General features: G+C 36.0%; 1 protein-coding gene across 1 annotated transcript; it reads left to right on the top strand.

The window, feature by feature from the left end:
* Nucleotides 1-16,018: 16,018 nt before the first annotated feature.
* LOC140136317 (uncharacterized) lies at nucleotides 16,019-24,810 on the top strand. Its single transcript, XM_072158045.1, has 5 exons — nucleotides 16,019-17,101; nucleotides 18,219-18,320; nucleotides 21,487-21,615; nucleotides 22,912-22,961; nucleotides 24,121-24,810. The coding sequence occupies exons 1-5, from the start codon at nucleotides 16,435-16,437 to the stop codon at nucleotides 24,199-24,201; spliced, it is 1,029 nt and encodes a 342-aa protein (XP_072014146.1). The 5' UTR covers nucleotides 16,019-16,434; the 3' UTR covers nucleotides 24,202-24,810.

Genomic DNA, 24,810 nt, shown 5'->3' with positions numbered 1-24,810 from the left:
GTCCAGTCCAATTAAATCCATGTATAATGTGAAACGATTATCTAAAAATGTCAAAATAGATCTCAAATTTGTTGACTTTACTTATTTGGCCATTTTCCAAATTAATTGGGGCTGTCAAATCTGTGATCTGTCATATATCCTACTCATATCCACTAAATTATTTAGATTTATCTGTCACTTAGCAGAATCATACTGTCATCATTACTAAAATAATTGATAATTAATTAAATGCATAATTTTATTAAATATTTGGACTATGGTATCACTTCTGATCAAATTCTCCGCCTCCAGAGGATCCAAAACTCTGCCGCCCGGCTCATTGTTACAAACGTAAATATGATCATATATCACCCCCATACTTTATGAGCTTCATTGGCTACCCATAAAATTCTGGATTCAGTTTATTATGTGTGTTTGCTTACCGGCACTTTGAGGGTACTCTTCAGTCTTACCTCTCCTCGGTTCTCTGTACTTATGTTCCTCAACGCTCCCTCTGTTCATCATCTGAAAAACGTCTCAGGACCCCACGTGTAAATTTATCATCTGCTGGTATGCGTTCATTTCGTTATGCTGCCCCTGTAGCTTGGAATTCCCTTCCCAACACCATCCGCAATATCAATTCTCTCACTCAATTCAAGTGTAGTCTTAAAACTCATTTTTTCCAACATGCTTTCCCTGAATCTTAAGGTTTTTTGTGTTTCACTGTGTGTCCTTTCCTTTTTTGTTTTTGTGCCCTTAGATCTTTTTGATGAATTTTGCGCGGTATGAATACGCTCCATTATTATTATTATTAAATAAAAATATCTAAGAATTCTATCATGGAACTTTCCAATCCATAAAAACTCTTGGAAGAGAGAAACATGCACACTGGACCATACAAGCTCATACATCTCAGCTCCCACTCAGTAAATTGGTACTCATCCATAGGGGTATAGGTATCATGTGTCTGTAGTTCGTGCACTTTAGTTAGTGTGCTCACTACTCACACTGCACATTTGTGTGGGACAATTTTGAAAAGATGTTTAGAATTAAAGGTGAATTTCTGTTATTATTATTATTTTTATTACGATGATAACGATGATGACGATGATGATAACGATGATGACGATGATGATAATGACGACGACGACGATGTTATTTTTATATACCGGGGTAATGTATTTGAATACATTGCAATTCATTTACATGTATGCTGCACGCAGCCTAGTAACACTTCTCTAGTCCCTGGGCGCAGTGAGTTTACATGTAGTGTGCCACACACACACACAAATACCCCGCATGAATGCTGTCTCATACAGGTGGTCTGATACATGTAGTTTTTACCTTCAGGAGTTACCTGTTCATGGGTATGGGTCTTTGAAGTAAAGTATGCACAGTTGATTGGTTGAGTTGGGTTGAATCTTTGAAATGTCAACTGCGTGGGGTGGGGTGGGTGAGGTTTGGCAGGGTGGGTGTCAGGGTGTGTATAGGGAGAGCGGTGTGTGGTGTGGTGTAGTGAGTGACCTTTGACTGATGACCTTCTTTTTCTACAATTTTATCATAAAATAATGTGGAACTTGACTTAACTTATTTTTTTTTCCAACAAATTTGTATTGTAAATTTTCAAATTAGAAACAAAATATAACATTTTGGAAATAATGACTCATTTTTTCAGAATATTATACCAAATGACCCCCTTCATTCAAAATTTTATAACAAATTACCCCTTCTTCATTTTGTTAAACCCAATGACCCATTTTTATACAAATAGGCTCCTACTAAGCAATGCCAGTAGGCAGATACCTGTCACATTAAAGTTGAATGACCCCCCCCCCCACCTCCGGGCATGGACTCTGACCGAGGGACTCGGGTCTTATTTTTGTTGAACTCGGACTTGGCTCGGACTCGGCACCTCCGGACTTGGACTCGAGTCCGGACTCGGACACAAAAGGACTTGGACTTGGCTCGGACTCGGATAATGGACTCAGCTCGGCTCGGACTCAGACAAGCTGGACTCGGGTACAAGTCTGGAAGTTTCCAACAGATGCAAATGTTCCCCATGAGTCCAGCAAATATAATTGCCATAACTTTAATGTATGACCTTAGTGACTGAATTTTGTTTGATAAGCACAATTGTATAGCTTTTTTTTAAATAGCTATGACGGTTCAAATTTTTGATAGCCACAAATCCCGGAGAAACGCAAGCCCTGAAAAGCAGAGAGAATATTTGTTTTAAATCTAAATTAGCACACATGCAAGCCATGGGTATAATATGGTATATTTTTACAGTTGCAGTTTATGCACCTACTTCACTTCAGAAAGGCGAACCCCAAACTTATAGCTTAATTTGGCTTTACCTACGAATCCACAGAATTACTCGTAAATTGGATATTTCTTATTCATCTTTTAAGATGTTAAAACATTTTGAAAACATGCTAAATAGGTACCAAAACAGTCCTGTCCTCTGATCATGGTAGTTAAACTGAAGTCTTTGAAGTTTCGATTGATTATCCTGGATTACCATTTTGGAAGACTGCAAATTGCAGTCTCCATTATGGGTTAAAGAAATGGGAAGGAATCATTAAGCAAATGTTGCTGCATGAAAATATGGAATGATTTTACTTCAAATACTAATATAAAACTGTTTGTTGTGTTTATTTGATATCTGTGATTTGATATTTGATTACTTTATTATTCTCACAATGCTGATACCCAAATGCGATCAATTCTAAATATTTCTTGTAGTTTGTATTTTGATCAAAATTCATTTTCGTTGAGTCTGAATTATTGACATACGAAAAAGTAATTGTCATTTTTATTTAACAATTAATAAGAATTTATAAATTTTCAGAAGCCCACGAATCCATCCAAGATCCTCATCCTGCAACTATATACCAAATCATATAAAGCATTTATTGTAACCTTTCGGACTAATGCAGTAATGTTATTAAAATGATAGCCACTTCAGCATGTTTAAAAGCTTTTAAAAAGACCTCAAAGAATCGACACAATCATACCTATAAACATGGATGTTTCTTAAAAAATAATAAAGATTATGTAAAATAAAATTATACTTTGCATTCAAAGTCTTCACCCATGTCTAATCTATGGGTTACACATTTAATATTAAAAGATATTAAAGAAAGTGAAACTTTACGATGTACAACAGGTGAATATATAGGCTTAAATTCGTAGGCAACATACAATGCACATGTAAATTATACATGTATTCATGTACATGTATTTATAATTGGTCTAGTAATAAAAGCTATTTTTCAATCAGATGGCACTTCCGCCTGATGATTCCCAAGATATGATCTTCTCATTTGATAAGTCTAGAGTTGAAATGGAAAACAGTTTTAAAATAGCCCCTGAGAGATTTTTTGTCTCGTTTTCACTGGAATCGACCATGACATGTAGTAGGCCTACTACATGTACATGTAGTTTACAAATTGTATTCAGGTGCCACCTACTATTGGGTGGCTGCACGCAGGGGTCGCTTTATGATGGGGTGAGGGAAAGGGGAGGAAAAGAGAAAAAAAGGCGAGGGAAAAAAAAAAACAGGGGCCTGAGAGAGAAAGAGAGGGGGAAGAAATAGAGAGAAAAATTCGAAAACCCTGGCACCTGCCTCCTTGCTGCACGTGTTCAGTTATTGTCATGTTTGTTGTTTTGTACATGTTGTTGGTGTTTTTTTGTTTGGTTGAGTTTTTGATATGACAACTGTGTGTGTGGCGGTGTTGGGTCCCGGGGCTGGGTAGCAGATAGAGGTAGACGCTTTATCATCTGTCCCGGTTATCTGTATTGTAAAAAGGAGTCTGATGGCCACATCATTGGGCTATTCTATTTGAATTCCACATCCCTCAGTAAAAATTTGAAACTCCACTGAACCATTACAGATCCAGCCATTTGTATCCAAAATACTGTAAAAATGTTTGTAGAGGATCTTCAGGGCTTCAAGCGGCCCTGCATATTTTTAAGATTTCCCAAATTTTCCCTAAATACCTTCTAAAGGCCCTTTAATTCTGATTTTTACCCAGATTAAAAATATTTTTGCTGAAGGTTTTTTAAAAAGCATAAATGCCTTTTGACACCATTTTGCACTCAAAATACATAAAATCCCAAGAGCTTCTGGGTGCTTCGCCCTGGATCAGGCTTATTTGTATTCAGACTTGTACCTGTACCCGTACTCGTACTCGTATTCGAACCACAATTTCGTACCCGTACCTGTACTGGTACCCATGGCTTCTGACCCGGACCCGGACCCGTACTCATGCCCTATTTTGACTTCGGACCTGTACCCGTACTCATGGACTAGGACCCGTACCCGCCGTACCCATACTCATGGCCTGGGAGCCGTACTCATGGCATGGGACCCGTACCCGTACTCATGGTCCGGTACCCGTAGAACGGTACCCACGGGTATGGGTACCATACAGTAGATGGTTACACAAATGCAGAAAAGTGAGAATACTCTCACTTCCCAGATGCATGTTAACACCACTCATGAATTCCAATGTGAGTCCTCTGATCATAAATTCATAATTAAAACAAAAAGGTTACATCATGGATGGTGTTGGGTGGGGAGTAACACATGGATCCAGATAGAAAGCTATTTATAATAGCAAGTGCCCTTAATTTTATTTACTGAAAAAGATAAACCCAGCCCTGGCTACACAAATTATCATGAATGCTGCTACACTGTAACAGCCTGTGCACATTGCCACCCATATCCATGTATCATATGCTACATGTCTCATTCACACAATGACTGATCAATTAATACAGAAAAAAAAACCAGCAAACTGGGAAAACATTTCAAGATTTGTTCTTTTGTGGGGAATTTCAAGTTATCATGTTAAAATATCATTATTATATAGCTTTTATGTTTATTAATCATTTTGATATTCCCCATCCAAATACACTCCACTACTTGTATGCTGCACACATGTGGAACTACATGATAATGTGACTGGTGTGAGATTTTCTGCCAGCCACATCACATGTATTTCTTGTGCCCAGGCTTGGACTAGTGCATCTGAGTCAATCAATACAGAGGTCCTTACCATACAGAAATTTGGGATTTATAGGAGATTTATAGGGGTTTTTAAATACCGGTATTAATAAAACATGGATATAATTAACTGGATGTGCATAATTAATGATAATAATTATATGATTAAGCTAATCGATAATCTGGAGGATGTAGATGTGCATGAATGATTCCACTTACTTGGAAAATTGCGGACAATTAATGTAATTCCAATTAATGTTTTGAGATAAATAATTTTTCCAAATTGTACATGGATTGATTGGACTGGAATCGGACTCGGGGGTCGACTTCGAACCCAAGTATACTTTTTTGCCGAATCCGACCGAGTCCAGCAAAATGTGGACTTGAATCCACACTCGAAAGCTATATACATCACTACTATCACTGCTAAATATATATGTTGAAATTAGTATTGCACAGTTAGGTGTCCATACATAGACATAGTTTTTTCACTTGCATCTCAAAATATGCCACCTTTAGGCTAGATTCACTATAACCACCATACTTAATCTCTTTTTGTACTTGTTTAATTAATTTGTTTATACCCATACCTATAATAGGACCCATACAAGTCCCAATTTCCATACCTGTACCCATGGCCCGTACCTGTACCCATATTGGGAGCCGTACCCATACTCGAGTCCCAATTTCTGTACGTACCTGTACTCGTACCCACGGCTTCGGACCCGTATCCATACTCATGGACCCGTACTCATGGACTGGGACCCATACCCGTATTCCATGGCCTGGGACCCGTACCAGTACTCATGGTCCGAGACCCGCACCTGTACTTATGGCGGGTCCTTAATACTAGTCTGTATTTAAATTTGCATTTTTTGCCCAAGTAATTCTCAGAACGTCTTGTGGCTTTAATTGCCATATGAATCTACACTAGACCTTTTTCGCAGTCCATGTTAAATTTTTGCATCTAAAATCCCAATAATACCGATGCGCACACTACACCAATCCTGGCCGTGACAATCAAGACCAGCCTTGTACTAAAACCAATTTCAGGTTATGGATTCTAATTTTCAGAAAACACAATTTCTAAATATCTTTTATTCTCAATTATCAAAATTAACATAAAATATTAAATTTATGAACAAACTCATAGCCTATACTCAAAATTTTGAATACATAGAATTGAGCTTTGAATATTGAGACTGCAATTGTAAGAAATCATGCAAAATTGCATGTTTTTAGCCAATTTTCCCTCAAATTGCAAAACTTATTATTATTATTAATATTATTATTTTGGGTCATTTTGGACCTATTTCCATTATTGGTAAATAGTTGGACCCATTTCCATTAAGTTCCATTTCGACTCATTACAAAATATTATTTTCAAACCCCCATTTCTGAACACTCCTTTGCATATATGTGACCAGCTCCAACAAAACCCGGAACAAGTCGCCAGACATGTTTTTTGAGTTATAGGCCTTTAAAGATTATATTCCCATAAAGAAATTAAATTGTGGAATTCTTAATTTCATGGTATAAACCTGTGGGACTAAGTGGACTTTCAAATCATTGAAAGTACTTATTAAAAAGAGGTTTATTTAATCAATAAATAACAGTTGAAATATGATAATCCCTATTCAATAGGCAGGAAACTAATTAGCCCATTACTCAGAATTGCAATTTGGCAAAAATATCAAGGTATATTATTTACAAAGTTATCCATATCTAGAAAAGTATTGATGCTATGAAACTAATTGGCCCATTACTCAGAATAGCAATTTGACAAAAATATCAAGGTATCATTTACAAAATTATTCATCTTGAAAAGTATTGATGCTATTTATATAAATTTGGTATCATTTTAATGCTTATTGTCTTGTGTTTACATTTTTATTCAAATCATGAAATGTCAAAACTGCGACTTGTTCCTGGTTTAAATAAATTGTCAGTGCGGGTCACATATTGATATCATGATTCATAGACTGGTATTTACTGACTGAATATGTACAATTTACTATAGGGTTGATTGTCACAGCATACAAAAACACCCTATAAAAACATGTTTTTGGTATATAGACCTATAACCAATAAAACATTAAATATGACTTTTCAGTATAATAGTTTGTGTTACTAGCAAGTTGGCAGCACAGGATAATATATGATCCCAAATTCTGGAATTGGAAGTAGTCCTATCCTTCAAGCAATGAACTTCCAAAAACTTTACAAAAAAAAAACCTCCTCATGGAAATTGTTACAAACAAATTCATGTATTTAATTATATGACATATTCAATAGGTGTAAATAAAACAAATATATGCAAAATGCCAAAAGTATATAAATGCCGATGCCATAGAAAGTACATGTACTAGTACATGCAATTTGTATGTCAGTGCAAATACTCCAGTAGTAAAAAATCAAATTTCCCTGCTACAGTATCAAAGAGCAAGAGGTTAAATAGTGGTTGGCTCAAGGTTACCAGATCAGATATACAACCCTGCTCTGCCTGATATAAAATATAGTCTAATACACACATATCAGATTACTATCAGAAGTGTGATTCAACAAATCATGCAGTTGGTTTATATGTCTTGAAAAGAAAGGAATTTCAAAAGTTTTCAATAGTACTTTAGTAGCCCAATTAATAACTTCAATAATAAACAACATACACATTTGTACAGCTTATATTAAATTCACAATCATGTTAAAAATAAAAATGACATTTATTTAATACATGTATGTAAAAATATAAAAGAGAAATTATAAACCAGTAAAAAATCAACCATGTAGGCTGTGGCTAAAAAATACAAATACTGTATTCAAATTGTTCCCCCATACACTCACAGTCAATTTTTTTTTTAATTTTTGTTGCTTTTATCATAATTAATGTCTATCACCTCAAAATATTTTTTTTTTTCTAATAGACTATTGATCATATTGAATGCCACTCCTCTACAACCCTTGGAAATCTGAACATTTCCTACTTGTCGCTAAAAAATCAGGACATTTCATCGTATTGTCGCTAAAAAATCAAGACATTTCATCATATCTAAGGCCACCCATTATACTCCTTGGAAATCCGGACTTTTTGACATTTGTCATTAAAAAATCCGGACTTTATCAACATATTTAATGTCACTCCTCTATACCCCTTGGAAATCCGGACTTTTTACATTTGCACTAAAAATCCGGATTTTTCAACATATTTGATGTCACTCCTCTATACCCCTTGAAATCCGGATTTTTCAACATATTTGATGTCACTCCTCTATACCCCTTGGAAATCCGGACTTTTACCCACTTGTTACTAAAAAATCCAGATTTTTTCCACGTATTTTATGCCACTCCTCTATACCCTTCTGTACAATATGAAGTTGGAATTCCGAAACTTCAACATGAAAGTGGTTAAAATTTCCGGGTTATTTTCACATTTTAATGAAGAATATGGAAATCCGGGTTTTTTCTTTGATTATTTGTGACCGGAAATCCAGACTTTTGTAGAGTGATAAGCTTGGAAATCCGAGTTTTTCTCTCATTTCAAATTCACTCCTCTATAGGGGGTGTGCACTTATTTTCTGGAATAGCCCAATCCCGCGGGAAATGTGGATCCCCAGTCATTCTGAAGAAGCCATCAGCCAAGATGGCGAAAGTCTAAAATCGGTGAGTAATTTTTGGAGTTGTCAATCAAAATATCTAACCTGATAGAAAGAAAGGGGAAATGACAGCCTCCCCACCCACCCCGATAATCCGACCATCACCCTTCACGTACATTGAAACTTAGATTGCGTTTGTAACGGTAGAAAGCATCCTGCTCTATGGTTCAGAAACATGGACAGTGACAACCAAGATCCGCAAATTGTTGGACGACTGACTGTTACGTTACACCAGGCTACTTGGAAATGACACATACCACAAATAAAGAACAGTTTGTAGACAGAAAGTTGACGAAACACACATACTTAAACTGGATCTCTAAAGATGCACTCCCGTGAAATATATAACATAAAATAAAATGAACAAAGACGGGAAACAGTTGTACATTAGCAGCAAATTTTCGGTAACAAGTGTACCTTCTTCAGGCTTTATTATAAAATGACACAAGAAAACAAAGAACTGTATGGGGAACTCTCAAAGGTAACTGATAAAATCAATTTGCTGGTCACTGTTAAGTTCAGGGCAGGTTGTGTCAGATCTAGCGTTGTGGAAACCCAGTCACGGCAAAATAAATGTGGGCGGCCAATTAAGCAAGTAGATCTTCTGTGTGAGGATACTGGACAGGAACCAAACGAAATACGGAGCTGCATGCAGGACAGAAATATCTGGAGAGCCATCGTAGGAGTCTGATAGTTCTCGACCGAGTGAGTAAGTGAAATTTCAAAATCAACGTTAGCTTTCCATTTCCCGGTTAAACATTGATTTAAGTTATTATTGGATTTCGGGGTGGGTGCATATAATGTGGGTGTTTGTGTGTGGGACCATGGGCTCATCATGCAGTTATTGTTAACTACATGTATGCACACAACACAGGGGCACTCACAATAGGCAATTAAACCCTATTGGTAGCGCTGTGTTGTAGCTATGGGGGATGAACTAGTTAACATCATATATCAAAAGTATAAAAGCTATGATTTTAGTACTTGCTCTATGTTTCAATTACTTATTCTTCTCCAAATATCTGAATCTTCAACCCGGTACAAGCTTGAATAACGGGGGAACATACATTTTTTATTAAAAAGAAATCCTACCATCTATCCAAACTCGCCGTGTTATTCCAATGCACATTTCGCTTCACCGGGCAGCCATGGCTTTGTCGTATTTGGAAGATTAGTGTCATAAAACCGTCATAGGTACAAATTTAGTACTTTCTGTCAATCAAGTATAGCTTATTCTCTACATGTCAATCTTTAAATAATTGGCATAGTCCTTATAATAACGGTGGTCCGCCTTGATGAGTAAATGACAGCAAACAGCTGCAAACCAGTGAAAAATACCCCAGAACTCGGTCAGTGGAGCTCCGCTCGTACATGTCAATAGCGTAATTATCGATTGGATTAGTCGTCCGTAGCGGACAATTCGGTCGCTCATTGGATTAATATTACCAGGTGGTAATAAATTTGCATTGGACAATAGATTACTATATAATGGTAATAGTACTGCATATATCGGTTTAATCTTCAATAAGCGGGTTTATGGCTGGAAAGGTCACGGTGAATTTGCCGTGGGCATAAGTGCACATATGTTCGGCTTTATCACAGTCTATTTATTCTACGGTCTACTTATTAGTGTTTCCGAAATGTAACATGGGAAGGTAGGCCTATTGATGTGTGTTCTGTATTGAAAGGCTCTGATCATGGTGATCTATAAGCTTCTATAATAGCGCGTACTCGGTGTAGGCCTATTATTGTCTGTGTTCAGGGATCTGGAATGAGCGTTTTGACAGTATTTTTGTGGGACATAAGAGCACATCAGACATATCGAATTACATTCTGAATACGAAGAATGTCTTTCTGATATCAAATAATTTTCATTTTTTGAAATTCACGGTATAATACAAATTTTATGACAAATTATTAAAATTTGATATTTATTATATATAACATTCCTCGAAGTAAATTTTATAAATCTAATGTTATATTCTTAAAGTGTATGTATCTGGGAGGAAAAGCCGACGATCAATTGAAAATTTTGACCTTTCATATTGAAGATATGTTTTTTTTCCCAAAAGACCTAATTCTTTTTGGTGTTTTGGGAAAAAATCCATATCTTCAATACGAAATATCAAAATTTTCAATTGATCGTCGGCTTTTCATCCCACCTACATACACTTTAAGTATAAATCATCAGATTTATAAAGTTTACTTCGAGTACTGTTAAATATCAAAATATCAATTTTAATGATTTGCCATAAAATGTGTATTACATTGCAATTTCAAAAAATCAAAATTATTTGATATCATCAGGACATTCTTCGTATTCAGAATGCAATTCGATATGTCCGATGTGCTCTAATGTCCCACAATAAATACTGTCCAAACGTTCATACCCCAGCCCTTAAGGTGGTATATATGAGGCATTTTCTGGGAGCTAGAAAATGGCCGGAGCATCACTGACCAATATGCCTTTTGTTTGAAGCAAATCGGACATACGGTTTTCATAATATTTCAATTTATATTTTCTTTGTAGGCCTATCTTATTAATGAGTTAATATGACTGAAAAGGCTCGTTAGTAATTTTTGCCAATATTTTGCTAAAAATCAATGCACAAAATGTTCAGGGGAACTTTTATTTTGCATACTTTTGCCTTGGAACGTGGTCAGTGTTTCTAATAAAAAATTATGTTCTAATGTCATATATAGTGAGGTCGCCCTCTAATTTGCATATTTGTATAATCATGATAATTAATGAGCTAATTTGCATAAATGCTAATTAATTATGCAAATTAGGGCGGCTAGCTAATTAATTACGCATAAATTATCTGGAAGTCATCAGGAACACTGACCAAGTTTGAAGCCAATATTCTGTTAAATAAAAATGTTATGAACATTTATTTCATGCATTGTTTTTAAGCAAAACATTTTGTGGTTTAGGCCGTATAAAATTAATGTTTTGGTTCTCCTGAGAGGATTTTCGTGAATTAATGAGGGAGGAGGGTTTTTTAAAATGTAAAATGAGCATTGTCAGTAGGGGAGAGCGGAGAGTGTTCGCCCTATTTTTTTCTGACCAGTCTGGCGATGTCAATTTTAAGGTTAGGGATGGCCTGATTAGCCCATGTGAAAGCCCTATGTCTTAGCTATATACAGCCACAATCCCAGAACTATATGCCTTACAATAGCAACAGGATAGAGCAAACAAAAAGTTGGCAAAGTGGCTTAACTTGCCCCATATTGGGGCAGGTTCGCCCATATGGTGGGGTAAGTTCACCCTAATCACAAAAAAAAGGTTTAAACATTGCATAACAATAACATATTCAATGCAAACATTTAGCAAGAGTATACAGGGCATTCATTCTCTTCTGTGGAGTCACTAAATTTGTTGCAGGGTCGGGTCAGGGTAAAATGTAGGGGTCCAAAGTGAGCTTAAACGTATCATGTTTACAACTTCGGGAGATTATGGATTAGGACATAAACGGTGGTATGAGTAATACTGATACCACATAACTTTAAAAACATGCTTTTCAGTAGTTTTACCTTGTGTAATGTTATAATTATCAATATTTTGCATAATACGCTGATGGGGCAGGTCCGCCCTCCAGATTGGGGTAAGTCCGCCTGGGAAGATATAGGGCTAACATGCCCCATCCTCAAAGGGCTTAACGTGCCTTGTGCACATTTTTGTGTTTTCTTCAGGGTATGCAAAATACAAATCGAATAAGGAGTTTATAACTGCATTAAATCTTTGACAAATCCCATATGTTCCCAATACAGATTTCCATTAAACCATCTGTATTTATGTATCAATGATAATACAACATTAAGAATACAAGAAAAAATTACGTTTTGGTGTAATTTATTTGTTTTGGCTGCAGTTCGATGGACACGTCCCTATATGTCGCGTAGCTAATATGAGAAGTTTATAATGACCTATGTCACCTAATTTTGCCATCACCAAATTCCCAGATAGCCACATTGCTGAGAAACAAGGGGTGGGCGAACCTGCCCCTAGGGCGAACACTCCCCGCTCTCCCCTATAGTTTTCGGGTTTTTCTAACAGTGCTCAAAGAAAGTATGAGGCCCCCTCTTTTTCCAAATGTGAAATTCTGAGGGATAAACCCGTATGCACAAAAAAAAACTTGGAAGTGAGTGATCCTCTAATAATTGATTACAAATTTTGGCCGGCCGTGACAAAATTTAGATGTTCCGATTCTCAGAATTGAAATTGGCACTGGAATAAAGTAAATGCCGAGGAGATGTTTTGCGAATTGTGCAATGATGGTAATGTTGAAGATGAATATCACTTTGTTTTGGTATATGTCCCTTTTTTCAGATTTTAAGAGATAAGTACATTCCTGTTTTTTTAAAATGTTTTTATAGAGTCAATCCATCATTTAATAAGTTATCTCTTTGATGAAAAACAAAAATATTAATGTTATTCATGATACACTTTCAGAGTTAATTTATATTTATCTCAAACTAAAGTCATATGCACTCTGAAACATAAATGTTTCTCTATTTATTTAAATTGGGCTGTAGGCCTATGTATGAATGAACCCCAGGGAATGAACAAACTTACTTATATGTATGAAGTTTTCATAAGTCATTCCAAAGTCTAAAAAAATTGAAAAATCTTTAAATTTAAAATTGACAAATCAAATCCCAGAAAATTGTTTACATTAATGCATAATGAGTTTTTAGCCAAAATCTTGCAACAAAAAAAGAAACCCCCCATCCGCTAAAAAGAGTTTTTGGCCAAAGGAATTTGAGACGAACATTTTTTTCAGAAGCCTCGAATCTTCATAAACACAACCATTTCAGGAAGCAATACCAGTAACAAAAGGCAACAAATAGGGCTATTTCGCAAACGTAATTAGCATACAATGAACTAAACAACTCACACGCAAACAACTTGGAACGCTACCGCAGGGTTCCTGGACCACATAAACTGTGGTTGGATACAATTATTTTTAAGGCAACGAACTTTTAGAAAGTAAAGTAAACAACAAATCTGCGTTCTTGACTCGTGTTTCTAGAAACCAAACCTGCTCTAAATCTTCCCTGCTTTTGAGGTTTAAAGATAATTAATCATTAACACGTGAAGTACAGTAGTTGTATACATGTAACCACTATATTAGCAACACATCAAGAAAAAAATTCTTGTTATTTGCAAAAGATATTGTCTACATTTAGGGAAATTGTAGGTAAAAATTAACAAGAAATGTCTTTAAAAAGACAACGCCATGGATGAAGATCATGTTTCATAATTTTGCATTGCAAGTACTGAATTGGAAAGCTAGTAAATTTGAATGTTTGGCACAACTAACCGGGTGCGAAATATTGGCATTTATTGGTAAATACCACCAATGACATACTAGGAAATACTCAAAATTTTCACGTCGAAAGCTGAATTGGAAAATGTGTGCTAAATTGGTCTACATTTAGTTCATACTTGTAACAAACGGCTCAATTGAAATCACATCCTCTGAGTTTTACAACAATCCAACAATCTATATTCAGATAACCTTAAGAATGTTTGCTGCTTAATTAAGGGATTTCATATCAACCAAATTTCATGACAATCCAACTATCTATTATCAGTAACTGTTAACCTTGATATGACCTTGATGGTTTTGACCCTTAGGGCCTAATTGTGATTACATGCACCACGTTTTATGAAAATCAGACTATCGATGCTCTATTGACATCAAATGCGCTTGACACCACTTTGAACATTCTGACAATCCAACACAATATATACTTAGTCGACCTCAAATGACCTTTAACAATTTTGGGCAGAATTGTTATCCACAATCTGACAATCTATACTCAATTCACCTCGGATGACCTTGACCTGACCTTCAACATTTCCGCTTACTAACCCACCATGTCCATAACAATCTAACTCCTTCGAATTCCTCTCAAATCTTTTATTCATATAAACTCCAAATTTCTGTCCTTTTACCTTTTCTGTGTTTTACTATTTACCAATATTTAGTATAAAATCCATTAAAAGCATGGTAATTAATTTTAGATATATTTATTCGCAATGTATAGTTTACTGGTAGTTACAATCACATTATAAGGCCACTAACAGTCAATTTTGAGTTTTCCGTCACATAATTTCTGAAAACAAGTGAGGTAACTTTTTCATTATTCATTATTTTTCTGCCTTTCATTATATGACCAACACGTATGTAAAATGTGTTGTTATTTGCCACTCACTCACTTGAAGATGGATGTTTAGCCCTAATGAGATTCAAAAGTATATTAAAAATAGTCACAATAATGAATTCAAGTGAGGGTCAGAAAATGAAGTGAGGGCGGTGACGGGAAACTCAAAATCGATTTTCATTGGCCTAATCAAAAAGACTGATTACTCAATCCCAGATTCCCGGTTGCTCTACATGTACCAAAAATGTATAAAACCAAAGCCACTATCTACCCCAATTACTGGTATTCCCACCCCCCCTCGCCGACTAGTCTTACTCCCAACATCAATTAGTGTTGGTAGTATAGACACCTGAACTATTTAACCCAGCTCTGGTCAGATCAGGGAATGGTCAGATAATGCTCATTATTATTGTTTAATTAGTGGTCACACTTTACTTGTCAATGCTTGTTGACAGCTTATCAGTAGTCGGATCAGCAGGGGTGCAATTGTATCCTTTTTCATAGAGCAAAATTGTTCAAAATGTTTATTGTCGAATGGTTCCTAAAAACCTTATTTGTGAACGGATTTTGATCGTTAAGAAAGCAAAATGTACGTTTAATATATTAATTATTTCATTAATAGCAATTTCCTAAGTTTCCATCCATAAATAACCACAGAGCATTATCTGTTTACAAAATAAGTGTTTATTTTCAATTAGCCATCTTATCAGTAAAACTGATAGGAGGCCAAATTATAGTCAAAAAACAGAATCTTTGTCTGGTAGTCCCGGCAACCCAGTCTGTATGTGGCTCAGTTGTAAACATACACAACAGAAACCGGCTGTGAAGGAGCCTATATGCACGTAAACAACTTTCTAGTACATGTATAATAAAATCCGTTTTTGAGTATAATAAAGAAAGTCATGCATTGGCAACATGAAGGAAATACCTATTGCTAACTTGGTAAAATGCATACTCGTAGCCCAATCTTGTACATCATAGCACCCAGTTTGGGTTTGTAGTTTCGAAATGTTGCAATTAAACATTAGTTCTTTCAAATATGAAACGCTATAACACAAATCTAGAACAAACAATCATTATATTTAGAAAGATATAGCAAACTTTCCATGATAGAGATTGGACCGAAGACAAAGTACACCCAAATTAGGTGACAATTCAGAATTAAGCCATGGCTGGAAAAACACCGATCAGCTGATGAACAGCTGTTTCATGTAAACAAAGAGCGACACTGCAGTGAATCGCACGAGACATTCGACTTTTGGACAGTCCAAGGAGTCACAAATATTGCGAAATATAACCGAAACTTATATAATAGTTGTATACTCATCTTATCATCTTTAGCTGTCATTTTGCCGGCTTTTATGCCGAGCTTGACAGTGAAATCGCGATGTAACTTGCATGCAGTACAACACGCGATTGTTGATGGTGCATGATGGTGGCTGGGCTACACGATTGTGTGTCAAGATTTCAAACTGGATATTACCATTACGGATTTATAAAATGTACCATGATGATTATGCCATTCATATGATCAATTGATCTTATTCACAGCACTGGATCTTGATCCTACTGCATATTCTTGATTCAAATTTGCATCATCGTTTTGTCTTTTCTCACCTTCCGATGCCTCTTTGTCGCTTTGGAACTACCAGTTGGAGAGGGTTTAGAATCATGGCATCTAAACGAGCAGTGGCATCCATTCTTGCCACTGTAGGTTTTATGCTTGGGATATATCTAGCTTTCTTCAATCATCCACCAGCGACAGAAACTTTAGAAATCAACCTTCATAAAGGTGCGCACGAAGAATCAAAGAGAATAGAACCTCATTTTCGACATCTTCGGTTTAGAGAAGATTCCGCCAAATCATCAGCTATAAGAGCATTGAATGTATCAGACAATTCAGTTTCACAACAACTTGTCAGGATTTTTAAAGTGACAAATAGTACAACTCAAGATCCTTTTGGTGAGAGTAGTATTATAAATGCCCATCAAGCGGATGACAGAGGAGGAGAAGTGAAGGTGCAGCATCCATCTGATGAGAGAGGAGTTGTGGAGATGCAGGAGAAAGTGCAGGTGGAACAAAATGAGATGGAAAGTGGTCAGAATGCCAGGGAGGATAAACTAACTGAAGATAAAGAAGTTGAGGTGGAAAAAGCTAACAGTATTGATATGGATAGGAATATTGGAAGGAGTAAAGAATATGGTCCTCATCATATACGCATATTTGATTGGGATAAATGGGTGCAGCAAAACAATTTTATTGATATAGGAACTATTTGGGCTTATTGTGGTAAGTTTATTGCTTAAAAATTGACATGAAATATTTTGTACCCTTGTTTAGTACATGGAAGTTACTCTCAGTCTCATAATGTAACAGAGTGAAAAACTCAACTCTCCAAAAGAGTGAAAAAAGTGAAAATTACGCCTAAAAGAGTGAAACCCACTCCTAAAAGAGTGGAAACCACTCTTTCAGGGTATGATAGGATCATTACTCGAAACAGAGTAATGTCCCTGATATCATAACTTAAAAGGGTGATTTCCACTCTTTTAGGAGTGGTTTTCACTCTTTCAGGAGTGATTTTCATTCCTTTGGAATGCTTTTCACTTTTTTCACTCTTTTGGTGAGCGAGTGCTTCACTCTTTTACATTAAAAGAGTATTATACAGGTCTCAAAATACAGGGAGGCCATCAAGGCCATGGCATGCTCTGTTGCCCTAAGACTTGGCCTTGGTGCCCATCAATTTCAAAGCATTCTTCAGTATATAGTGGCATTTATGACCTTTCCTCACTGGACTGACTTCAAAATGAGTGCCCTTGAAAAATGAATTTAGAGGTCTGAATCTATACATAGATTTTTCTAAAGAATGAGTTACATATTAAATAATTCACATGTGAAATGTGATTTTGTTTAACAAAGGTTGTGATAAAAAGTAATCTCTGGTAAAATGCATTCCATTCTTTTACATGTATTTGTGAGAAATGTGATAATTCATGATTACTGCACTAAGGCAAGGAATATTTGGTTGGCATGTAGAAAAAACTTTTTGAACAATTCAAAACTGCATATTGAACTTACTTACATACATGTATTGGAGCATCAAGATGTGAATGGTATTTTACTTTTACATTGATATTAGATTTGGATTCTTGTGAAGTAACTATTTTGAAAATCTTTTTAAACCAATTCAACAATTCTGAAAATAAAATCCTTTTTAGGGAACTTCAAAATTAGGGTAGATATATATTTGATTTTTTTGTGTGTGCACTGTGCAGTAAAGATAAATTCATTTTCTAGTTTGCAAAAAATTTATGTGGGTCGTGATGGACAACCAAAGAACTTTTTGTTTGTCTATAATCAATAAAACTGACTTTATTTATTTAATAACTGTGATGTCTTTTCTTTTCAGATGATCCGGACCCACCACCTCCTGTGGGTAAAGTAATGATGAAGAAAGATGAAGAATACGGGAGTGGGTTAAAAATTGTTATCCACATGAACTCTACATTTGGTATGTACAGCTGCATCTTTCAACATACAATGTCGGGGTCTATTTGTGGGCAAAGAATTTTTGGCATAGAAGGGAGGGCCAAGAAATTTTTGGCAGAAATGTTTGATAGTTCACCCCAGTCATACGCATAATTATTTATGGCACAGCTCTTACCAACATAAAAATACATTAAGCCAAAAAATTAAGGTACCAGTTATGTTCACCTCCTGTATATCCTGAACGAAGACAGATATGTCATAATTGGAACCAGCAGCCAATAGCCGCATTATTTAGCTCGAATTTAAGACCTCCTTCGTTGAAATTGTTCAAGAAATAAGTCACGGCGATCCCAAAACCCAAGGAAGATACCGATTTAAAAGTTGCAGTTTGCTGCATTAAATGCCCTATTGATTTGTACACAAAGTGTTCGTGAACAAGAGAACTAGCGCTGCGCTTCAATTGATTAACATGCAAAAACCTAAAACTAGCGTTGTGCTTTCATTGATTAGAACATAAAAGTGCAACTTTTGATTTTGTTTCTTCATTAGGTTTTAGATCACGGTTTCTTTAATTCTCAACCAATTTCAACAAATAAGGTCTTAAATCAGAGTTAAAGAGTACAGGTATTGACTGCTTGTGTTAATTTTGACATATTTGTCTTTATACAGGGGTGAACATAACTGGTATTTGGCTCACTGTATATACATGTACCTACAATATTTTTATGATTTGAATATGATCCCAAATATTGACATGCTTCAACTGATTTGAGATGATAGAAGGTCATAAACCTTAAATCACCTATTGTGATGAAATTATATTAAATATGATCTTTTCTCAAAGTCAGTTAGAACCTTATGTCAAGGCAGTTCTATCACAATTTAAATAAAAGAGGGTCGAAAAAATCAGATAACATTGAATTAGACAATGCTATCAGCAATGACATTTTGACTTTGTAAATAAAATGACAGTAAGTGTCACACAGATGAATCCATAATGACATCAGGTTGTCATCATTATTTTGAAATTAGTCAAACACGTATTTATCTCTAGCATAGCAGATGATAGCTAAACACTGCACGAAATATATGTTTGTTCGTTTCTTTACCCAGGTTGGTCCGTGAGGGACACATGCTAATCCATGGGAAATCCATGGATCGTTCCAAGCTCATACTAACAAAAGCACAAGCATATACATGCTTGTTAATGTTATAATTTTATTGTACAATCTTTTACAATGTATTACCTGCTTTCAGTTTCGTTAGAAGCATGTGTACTTTTTTTTGGCACTGGGCACCTTTTATAATAAAATGCTTAACAAAACATTATGAAAACACCCGGGGTCACTCCCATTGTGGGCTGTACACCATCCGCGATAATCAACTTTTGAAAAGCACCCTAAACAAGGATTTAACCCTTGGCTAAAACGACACCCTAAACAGGGATTTCATTCATAGTATCAAATTTCATACCCTAAATTTCATTTCCGCGTATTTAAATTGCAATTTTGCTACCCTTTTTCCAATTTTTCATGTTTTTGACACCCTAAACGCGATACGCCACAGTATCGTGCCTACCCACCTAAAAACGACCCTTTTACGCGTTTTCATTATCGCGGATGGTGTACAGGCCACAATGGGAGTGACCCCCGGGAAAACACTTAAATATATGCACAATTTTCTGCTTGCTGCACTTACCATAAGGTTTGCAAAATGGGATCCAAAAAATTTGGTATATGCAATGGGGGGGCAAAGGTTTTTGGCAGGCTGAGGGGGGGGAGCATTCCAGCAAAAGTGATTTTTGTCAGGCTGAGAGGGGAAAGCATTTTTTTAATTTCCCCAGCTCATAAATGCTCAGTCCCTTACTTTTTCCCTAAAAAGAGAGAGTCATGATTAAATGGATGGGAAGTGTTGGACAAATACCAACTTGTGACATTTTTCTTCTGAGAAAGGACTATTTTGTTGGAATATGAAGTAAACAAGTGGATGTGGTCTGCAGTGTTTAATTGACCGCTTTTGGCAAATTGTCAGACTTGAACCATGTTTCATGCACATGACCATGTCATGATGAAATAGCTAAATCACTCCCAGGCTATACTGTTAATAGCTCACCTAGCATTATGCTAGTTAGTGATTCGACCACTCGCCTACCATCATGCTAGCGAGTGATCAACCACTCGGCTGATATTAACCTAAAAACCGATTTTGAAATTTCAACTGGATTTAACCGGGATGGGATTACTACTGCATGAACCAATTATAATCTAGTTGGCCACTTAGTTCAATCAAGTTAAATCATACATGAATGCTTTGAATGCCTTCGGATAGTTCACTCCAGTTCAGCACAGTTGACAGTTTCAACTGGTTTCGAACTTTGGGTGGAATTTCGACTTGGGACTGTGTATAGCGGTAGCCTGACTTGCATACGTGTACACTGTACATGTATGGAATTATTTATAACAGAATATATTGTCATTTGAATGATCATGTGATAAGTCAAAATAAATCAATCTAATTATAGCATGGCACCTTACCAGTAAACTGTACAAATATGTATGTCGACTTACGATATACAGCTAGCGCATGTACACCAGATTCAGATGGGGGTGGGGGTTACTTCATGCAAAAGACCATATTCAAAATAGATGTGCCACAAATATGGCTCGTTGTCGGCTTTCTGGTGTATCAATTACCCTTTTTTAATTCTAGCCCAATTTTAGTACATGAATGGGTCATTTTTTCACAATTTTTTCTCAAGTTTTTGGGAAATAGCCCAATTTGCCTCTCTGTAGCCCAAATTCACTTTGTCCCCATGACCCCCCCCCCTCCCCCAATTCCTGGTACCGCCACTGTTTACTAGCACACCTATATGACCAGATCTGAGCCAATCAGGATAAAGTCAGCAATAATGAAACCAAAATATAGGCAAAAAGTGAGGAGAAAAAATCATAAGGAAATGGATACATAAAAGGTTCATATCTATTTGCAACCAAGTACTCATGGAATTCGATATCATTTGGGTGTAGGCACTGAGCAAGATAATAATGGTAGGAACTCAATTTTCAACATTTCCGACTTGGCCCGAGTGGATCACAAATGCAAAAGTCTGATTTTTGATTATTGTTTCCATTTTCTGCCGTTTTAGCGTATCATTGATAAGCACCTTATTCTTTTGATCTTTTTTACAGAGGAAAACATAGAGTTTGGTAAGATAGCTTTAAGTGTTGATGTAAATGGAATGCATTTTTTCAGCAAGAAATACGATGCCTGTGCCATGGTGACGCAGTCAGAATTCTTCAGGTGTCCTATGCTAGCTGGTAAGAGACAAAGTTTTGAATAGAATACACAATTGGGTTTCTTCCATTTAAAATACTCCATTTGTGGAAATAAAAAATATTGAAAAGAGTGTTTGAGACAGTTGGGGAGGGGAAGGGGTTGCATTCAAGGGGTGGAGACAGGGGTGTAGTGGAAAAAGTGGACCTTTTTTGGAACTTTCTCAAAATTTTGGACTTTTTTGGCCATGAAAGCAAAAGAACATAATTTTTTCACTCGCAAATGGGCAAATTTGGACCTATTTTGACTGAAAACCTTTTTAGTACTAACTGACCCAGGGACCCTTCATTGAATAAGCTGTATTTTCATGTCAAGAGAAGCAAATCTTAGAACTTGGTAATTCTTATGCCCTGGCAAAAGGAATTCCATGCCCTGGGAGGGGGTCATTAGTGGAAATGAGGGTCACAGGGATGTGTGGTTTATGAAAGGGTGCTTTCAAAATTTTCTCAAAAAAGTGTCAATTTTCCATTGTTTTTAGCAAAATTTGCAGATATTAAAAAAAAATGGTATAATTTCACGATCCTGATGAATCTCATTAATAATGGTATAATTTTGTTATGTTTTTTGTCAAATTTGGTCTAAACTTGGGTAGATTTTTCCCGGGAGATTTTTCGAGTCTCAAAGTTGAGAACCCCCTCTTGCTGGTTCCATGTGAATCCAGAAGAGATACAATCTCAAAGAAAAACATAATAAACCTTTTAAGTTTTCTTCATATCTTGTCAATGTTTTCTGAATTCAAACCATTTTTAGGCGACTTAGGGGTGAGGTCTGAGGGCTAAAAAGTGGACTTTTTGTGATTTTTTTCTTTTAAAAGGGCAGATTTCAATATTTTTACACAAAAAAGCATACCTTTTTCTGAATTTAAACAAATTTTAGGCAACTTTTTAAGGGGTGAGGTCTGAGAGCTAAAAAGTGGACTTTTTGTGATTTTTTCCCTTAAAAAAAGGGGGGGGGGGGTACATCACTCCCCATTGCTACTGCTTGGCTGGTAAGAAATAAGAATTAACATATTTAGGGTTGTCAAGTATCTCTGAAGGTTTGCATAACATGTTTAAGGTTTCAAAACCACTCATAAATTTATAACAAGAAGTCCAGTGTTAAAGGGGTTTGGACCAATGTAGCTTTATTTTAATAATGCTTTAAATACATGAATGAATGTTGAACGAAATCAAATTGAAAATTGTTGACATTACATGTAGGGTCATTTTTCTTGATAGTTTCACATTTATCAATGTACATGGTTTTGTTTCATTCACTCGGTTGTTTTGTTTCATTCACAGGAGACAAGTATTTTCACATAGAACAGCATGTTCCCATCTTTTTACCAACAGTAAGTATGAAATTAATTTCTTCCAAAAGATATCCAGAAGCAGTGTTATGGTTTTGTTAAACTTGTCTTCTTCAGCAAAAAGTACATTAATTCAGTACTACATATGTCTATTTGTCCACATGGCTGGTAATAAATATCAAACAGTCATAATTGGCAGTCATTTCAAATCAACAAGGCTCAGGAATGTCCTCTCATTGTTAATTGTTAAATCCCACCACTTGAAAAAGTTCTAGCCAAAGCAAACAAAGACTACTGAGAGGTATTAAAGAATTCTAGACATAGGAATAAGCTCATTATTCTCTTCAACAACAGGATTAATGATTGGTTTATAGATGTTTGACTGGTACTAACAAAATAAGAAACATGTCGCACCAACTTGAGATACATATGAATACAACTGTTATGCACATTTTGCGCTGTAGCTCAGAATACAATTTGCTGACTTTATGAGCGGTTTGTGGTGGGGTCTTATATATTTTCGTAAATGTAGTACTGAATGTGAATGAAGTTTTCAAGATATTTCACTGAAGCACACATATAAGTTGCCTGACATGGCCATGACATGTATCATGTTTGCAATTGATAAAGAAATCAGCACAATGTTTGAATTTTGCTGTAATCAGCCAACTTGATCAGGATTTAAAAAGATTAAAATAATTTTGTTCATTGGTAGATTTTCAATTAAATGCACTGTTGGTAATATCTAACAATGCATGGAAGTAAAGGGATGTGGACCAGTGTGGTCCCCATGAGTTTTACCGTTCATCTGTGCGAAGTGCTGAAACAGTCTCTGCCTTTAAAAAAGGCCTTAAAACCCACCTGTTTCCGCAAACTTAATTTTGCTTGCTTCATTTTTCTTTTGTTTTTCAATTGTTACTTGTATATATTTTGCATATGTTTTGGTTTTTCACGCTGTGATCTTTTGAAATGGCGTGTAACAAAAGCTGCTCTCATGTATGTATGTATTTCCAATTGTTCATTTTTTAGCAAAATTTATGAAAATTTTCCAAAAATTTGTATAATTTTGGGTCAGTTTTTCAACAAATTTGGTTTAACGTCGGGAACTTTTTCGGAGTCCCAGCACATCCCCACCCAAACCAAAGTTGAGACCCCAGATAACAACTACATATAATAATTGTCATTGTCTTTTTTGTTTCAGGGTGATTACTATGTTGAATCTCAGCTGATAGATCAGTTTGATAGGACTATTGTCTGTGCACAAGTTAAAATGACACTTTGACACCAAATATGTATTATACGGAGGACATTGTCTTCAACCTTCATTTGAAGAATTCTGGCCAAAAATGTTATGCAATGTGCTGCCCAGGCTCGTAACCAGGATTTTATTCGGTTGTGGGGTGTGGAACTTAAAAAGTATTCCTTTTTTCAGGGAAAGTGCAAAATGGTGTCCCCAAAGATTTGACTCACAATTTTTGTCAAAAAGGTTGACCCCACATAAAATGTGTGGTGATGAACAACCCCCAAAAGTTGAAGAACAAACCCCAAAAAACGTTTTTGGCACCTGTGTCAGGGGCATAGCCAGGGGGAGCCCCAGAAAATTTTCAGGGATAAAATGGGGACAACAAAGAGTAAAGTGTCAAAATAATTACTCAAAATGGGACAAATGAGTGCTAATGAGGACGAAAATTTGGCTTTGCCCCCTCAGCTCACACTACAATCCTGTCTACGCCCCTGCTTGTTGCATCCCCTGGTTATGGGCCTTATGTTACTAGTATTATTTTATTGTTAATGGTATTTTATATTTTAGTGTACATATTTCTTTGTATAATGGAGATGACATTTTATTACCATATTCATGCATCCTAATATAGTATCCTTCCCTAAAATA

This window comes from Amphiura filiformis, chromosome 16 (genome assembly GCF_039555335.1).
Source record: "Amphiura filiformis chromosome 16, Afil_fr2py, whole genome shotgun sequence".
Lineage (NCBI taxonomy): Eukaryota > Metazoa > Echinodermata > Ophiuroidea > Amphilepidida > Amphiuridae > Amphiura > Amphiura filiformis.
Note: the sequence above shows the minus strand (reverse complement) of the source record. Positions and strands in the feature narration are given on the sequence as shown.